Source organism: Leiobunum rupestre, chromosome 11 (genome assembly GCF_980474605.1).
Source record: "Leiobunum rupestre chromosome 11, qqLeiRupe1.1.hap1, whole genome shotgun sequence".
Classification (NCBI taxonomy): domain Eukaryota; kingdom Metazoa; phylum Arthropoda; class Arachnida; order Opiliones; family Sclerosomatidae; genus Leiobunum; species Leiobunum rupestre.
This window is the reverse complement of record NC_143394.1, coordinates 12106617-12112805: the sequence shown is the minus strand read 5'-3', so window position 1 is coordinate 12112805 and position 6189 is coordinate 12106617. Positions and strand designations below refer to the sequence as shown.

Here is a 6189-nt window from a genome sequence, read left to right as displayed (position 1 = left end):
AAAATTGTACGTTTCGTTTAGTTACTCAAATTATTTTATTGTTAAGTATCTCTTCAATTAGGTCATGATGAGTGTCCTTGTTGTTGAACAATCGCTTCGTATTTTTGAGGTTTAACCCGCACTGCCGGGTTTGCTGGGTTTAATCCTTTATTTTTTGTACCATAAAACATTACCAAAAAAGTACCAAATATAAAACGTTATAATTTTACACCAAATATTGTGAAATACATTTCAAATATTTGCAACTTTAGATAATATTAAGTTTGGTTTATTACTTATTTATCAATTATTATTAATAATACGTAATTTATTGATAATAATGATTAATATTTATCATTATAATTTATTAAATTATTATATAATTTATATTTTTAATTTATTTATTATATGAAATATATCATTTGTTTAATTTTATTTTTAGGGAATTGTTTAAGAGAAGCCACCGATTAGATGGCGCCACTAACATTGTAAGTACTAGCGAGGCTTAAGCCATTTCCACCAATGGGAAAACGGGTGAAAGGTTATTGCCCCTTTCCACTTCTTTTTTATTGGGCAATGAAAAAGCGTGACCTTTCACCCGCTTTCGCATTGGTGGCAATATGGCTTAAGCCCCCTAGTACTCAGTGGCGCCATCTAATAGGAAGCTGTTGTTAAACAATTCCCTATAAATAAAATTAAACAAATTATACACAAAAATTCCCTCATTAGTTACTAAAACTGAATATTTTTAGTTTAATTTTTAATTTAAAGATTAAAATTTAATTTATAACTTAAACGTAATGATCGTATTATTACGTAGAAATTAGATATTTTTATTTTAGTGTAAACATTTTCTGTAACAGTTGGACGTCATAAAAAATTAAGTTTAAATCTTTGGTATTTATTAAGTGAAATACCACAGCATTTATAAATTTGTATAGGTATGTGGGAAAACTTTAAAAACTAGGAGAAACTAATTGAAAATTCAGGAATTTCTGGCGCAGTTAATAACAAGTTAACAAGGCCCTAATCAGCCCCAACATGCGTGGGTTTAACAATAAAGGCGTTGTAGAGTTGTACTCCACTTCAAACCGGGAACAGTCTGTTACAATCCTAATCGACGCTTTATCGGGCTTGTTGAAAACGAATCCGGGTTTTGGCCATTTATTTTTTTTATAATAAAGAACTCGCCCCCCCCCCCCCCCCCTTCGCCTTCTCTCGTAGCTATGATAAAATATAGTTCATTATAAGATAGCGCAGGCTTGAGGCGCTTGGCACCTTAAGGTGGCGAAAATACGAAATATATAATAGGTGTAGTCCGGAACTTAAATTTCGCACCGTCCCCCTCTCACCTAACCCCCCTAACTACGAAACTCGGTGGAGTTTTGGAGCCCCCCCCCCTCCGCGCGGTATCCTTGGGGAGGGGATCCGAGGCTTAGTGAGGCGCTTTCATCAGCCCCCCCCCTGTCCCGTGAAAGTTAGCCTATTGGTAGGCCTAACTGCTTACCGAACTCTCGGAGAACTTGACGAAGTTAAAGTACGTACTGCCTCTGAGAAAACGCGTTTTTGTTCAAAAGTTTTTAGCACTTTTTCCAGCCGTAGAAATCTCGGTCGGGACGCGAAAAGTCGGTGTCCGTAGAGCGGCCGTAAAGTGTCGGTTTTCCCGGGCCACGAACCGGACCCCCAACCGCCGCTCTTTGCGTCTTGTAATACGGTCGTTAGCAAAGGCTGTTTCCCCCACTTATCATTTGATAACAATCGCGATTTTGGACCCAAATACTACTTATTAAATACCTTTTTAATCACAGTTTTAAATTTTTCTACTGATAAATTAAGCGTTTTGGCTTTAGTCGCATTTTTACTCGTACGATTTTACCGTTTTTTTTTGCGTCTTCATTTTCAATTTCACGCAATTTTTAAAATAATTGGAAATGGTGTTTTTAATATTCGCGTTTTTGAACTAATCTTTGGTTCAATTAATACTGAGTTAGCTACGCTGTTTCACGTTTGTTTTTTTTACTAATAAATATGTCTTAGTGGAGCAATTTCGGGTGTCGCGCGCTTTTGTCGATGAGGAGTGATTTGACGCGTTGTTAGACTAACGGCATTTTCTCGCCCAATGCCGCTGCCCGGACGCTGGCGGCCGGGTTTCGCGCGGTGTTCCAGTTGGCGGATCGCGGGATGCTTCAAGAATCCATGAGTGTCCTTTACCAGTGTCCATCGCCGTTTTGCGGTACATCCAGAGGTCCCCGGTACCGGGCCAACCTGGATAGGGATCTGTGCCAACTGCCGCTCACTCCAAGCCGAGTCTTAAGCGAGCCGGTGCGCTGTCAACGGGAGACGACCGTGTCCGCGTCGCGACAAGTTTTCGTCATGTTCCTGGTGGTGCTGCTCGTGGCCGAGCCGGCACTATGTTGCGGCCCGGGCCGGGGTGGCGGACGCCGCCGGCCTAATCGGAAACTGACGCCGCTGGTCTTCAAGCAGCACGTGCCCAATGTGTCCGAAGATACCCTGACGGCCAGCGGACTCCGCGAAGGCAGATTGACCCGCTACCATTCGCGCTTCAAAGAGTTGGTTCCCAATTATAACACGGATATTATTTTCAAAGACGAGGAGGGCACCGGAGCTGATCGCCTCATGACGCAGGTAACCGTTACTTTCACTTTCCACGATCTTTTTTAACATACACAATGTTTTTTATTCCCATTGCTATACGAGATAATAAAGTTCGATTGACGCATTTCCATGGCGAGTTTAGTTCATAAACCGGGTTTTCATTTTCAGTTTAATTCCCAATTGGCGTTTTCATTTCCAGTTTAGTTCACAAACCGGGTTTTCATTTTCAGTTTAATTCCCAATTGGCGTTTTCATTTCCAGTTTAGTTCATAAACCGGGTTTTCATTTTCAGTTTAATTCCCAATTGGCGTTTTCATTTCCAGTTTAGTTCATAAACCGGGTTTTCATTTTCAGTTTAATTCCCAATTGGCGTTTTCATTTCCAGTTTAGTTCACAAACCGGGTTTTCATTTTAAACAGAGTTCACAAACCGGGTTTTCATTTTAAACATAGTTCACCAACCGGGTTTTCATTTTAAACATAGTTCACCAACCGGGTTTTCATTTTAAGCATAGTTCACCAACCGGGTTTTCATTTTAAGCATAGTTCACAAACCGGGTTTTCATTTTAAACATAGTTCACAAACCGGGTTTTCATTTTAAACATAGTTCACAAACCGGGTTTTCATTTTAAGCATAGTTCACAAACCGGGTTTTCATTTTAAGCATAGTTCACCAACCGGGTTTTCATTTTAAGCATAGTTCACCAACCGGGTTTTCATTTTAAGCATAGTTCACAAACCGGGTTTTCATTTTAGGCATAGTTCACAAAACATCGTTTGGTTCACGAATATTGAACCCGTTGAGCACGATGTAACCAGCCTTATAAAAATAACTGATGCTAGTCCAAAAATCGGAAAAAAAGGGGAAAAGAGATGTAGCATTCGTGAATGTAGCCTGGTAGCGAAACGGGATGGAAACGACTGACGAAAAACGTCCGTACAACAAAGCGTAGCATTTCGGCGTAAAGTATCGCTTCCAAAACATCAAAACCTTCTTACCGTGTCCGTCGTCAAGCTAAGACTCCCAGCGCGGGAGAGATCGCTAATGGCGAAACTGTTCGGAGAATTTCCCACGCTAATTTCCATCCATTTAGCGTACCTGGGTATGGAATTTCGCCATGATTCGAAAGCCGTAAAAGTCACCCCACTTTGGAGAGAAAGAAAAGCTCTTTTTTGTCCATAATTGTTTTACAGCCACTGTCCCCCGCGGTCACGGCTCTTTGTGGACGTCCCAAACGACGCCCGTTTAACGATCCGCGGGGTTGTTGGGCCCCCGCGAACCCATCTATTTCGGCGCGGAGAGGGACTAAAATCGCGCGTACCTGCGGGCAACTTGTAACTTTAGAAGCCGACCCATTATTCGAGAAAAAAGACACAATGGGATGTTTTTCAAGTTGAAATTCCCCGGAGATTAGGGCCGTGAATGTGGCGCGGGAGACGATTTCGGGCGACTTGTAAGGATTCGCCGTATCGTCCGTGATCGACTTATTCGCCTACTCACTCGATATTGATAAAATATCGCTCGCGAAATTATATTGGAAATACTCGATAAAACATTATCTTTGGACTCAAAGGGGGGAAATATTAGTCTTTTTTTTCTCTCGCTGTTGGTATTGGATGCGATAAGAACTCGTTTATGCGTATGAGAACGGACAACTTCGAACATAAACTCGGTTATGCGTATGAGAACGGTAGGAGGTTTATATAGCGAAGCGTACTTACAAGGAGACATCCCGAAGTGTAACCCACCGATTTTGTTCAAACTCGGGGGATTGGTAGACCTTCATGTAACTTGAAAAATCCCAAAGGGAATTTATTCAATGGGCAACCGTTTTGCCATGGCAACGAAAACTGTTTTGGACAACATAAAATTGAAATTTTCCCATTGAAAATAACATGGGATTCTGACCGATTCCTAGGACCCCCCTGTGAAAAATTTTAACAAACTTAAAAATTTCGAAAATGCCAAAAATAGAAAAAATAGATAAAAATTGCCACAAAAAACATCAAACTTGATCAACTTTTGATCAATTTGAGGTCAAAATCCCATGCTATTTTCAATGGGAAAATTTAATATTTTGTGTTGTCAAAAACATTTTTCGTTGCCATGGCAAAACGGTTGCCCATTGAATAAATTTCCTTTCGGATTTTTCATACATGAAGGTCTACCAATCCCCCGAGTTTGAACAAAATCGGTGGGTTACCCCTCGGGTCGTGTCCTTGTTAGTCTTTTGAGTAAGACTCTGTCTATTTAGAAATCATCTTCTAATGACGTCACTCCTGTGAAATAATCTTTCCTCTGGGGGGTTAAAGGTTAGCTTCGATTTAAAATAACGCATCATTGAAATTATTCGTTTACTTGGGGGTCCTTTACTTATGGTATGACCATAAATATTTTCTAATAGTTACTCTGTAACACTTACCATTAAGTATGAGACTTACCGAATGACAATTCGGAAGTTAATTAAATTAAAATTCAGCCAGTTAGTACAATAAGCCTTGAAATATCCTTTACAATTACAGTACTTATAGAGTTGTTTGTGTGGCGACTTGTGTGTAGTAACTCAGAAATAAAATTAAAAGTTCAATATTATACATTGAGACTACTAGTTTCGCGTTTCTGCAAACACATCGTCAGGTCCAACGATAAAATTGGCATATAATACCTGTTAAAGTTAATTTTCAAGTATTAGAACTAATTATTTTCAAATTGTCATAATATTTACATTTAAATGTTATCTTAAAATTGTTATAGTGCTCGTTGAAATGTCTTAAAAATGGTCAGAATTTCCACTGAAATGACATTAAAATGGTCAGAATTTCCACTGAAATGAGGTAAAAATGGTCAGAATTTCCACTGAAATGTCATAAAAATTGTCACAATTTCAACTTAAATGACATTAAAATTGTCACAATTTCAACTTAAATGACATTAAAATTGTCACAATTTCCACTGAAATGACGTAAAAATATCATAATTTCCACTGAAATGACAGTAAAAGTGTCATAATTTCCACTGAAATGACAGTAAAAGTGTCATAATTTCCACTGCAATGACGATAAAAGTGTCATAATTTCCACTGAAATGACGATAAAAGTGTCATAATTTCCACTGAAATGACGATAAAAGTGTCATAATTTCCACTGAAATGACGATAAAAGTGTCATAATTTCCACTGAAATGACGATAAAAGTGTCATAATTTCCACTGAAATGACGATAAAAGTGTCAGAATTTCCACTGAAATGACGATAAAAGTGTCAGAATTTCCACTGAAATGACGATAAAAGTGTCAGAATTTCCACTGAAATGACGATAAAAGTGTCAGAATTTCCACTGAAATGTCGATAAAAGTGTCAGAATTTCCACTGAAATGACGATAAAAGTGTCAGAATTTCCACTGAAATGACGATAAAAGTGTCAGAATTTCCACTGAAATGACGATAAAAGTGTCAGAATTTCCACTGAAATGACGATAAAAGTGTCAGAATTTCCACTGAAATGACGATAAAAGTGTCAGAATTTCCACTGAAATGTCATAAAAATTGTCGCAATTGTCACAATTTCAACTTAAATGACATTAAAATTGTCACA

General features: G+C 38.6%; 1 protein-coding gene across 1 annotated transcript in view; it reads left to right on the top strand.

Moving 5' to 3' along the window:
• Positions 1 to 1421: 1421 nt before the first annotated feature.
• The window catches only part of LOC149921345 (sonic hedgehog protein-like), a 64626-nt gene continuing 59858 nt past the window's right edge, over positions 1422 to 6189 (top strand). The window contains exon 1 of the mRNA XM_090163207.1: positions 1422 to 2625. Within this exon, the coding sequence (XP_090019333.1) occupies positions 2161 to 2625 (465 nt within the window). The 5' untranslated portion in view covers positions 1422 to 2160. The remainder of the gene's footprint in view (positions 2626 to 6189) is intronic.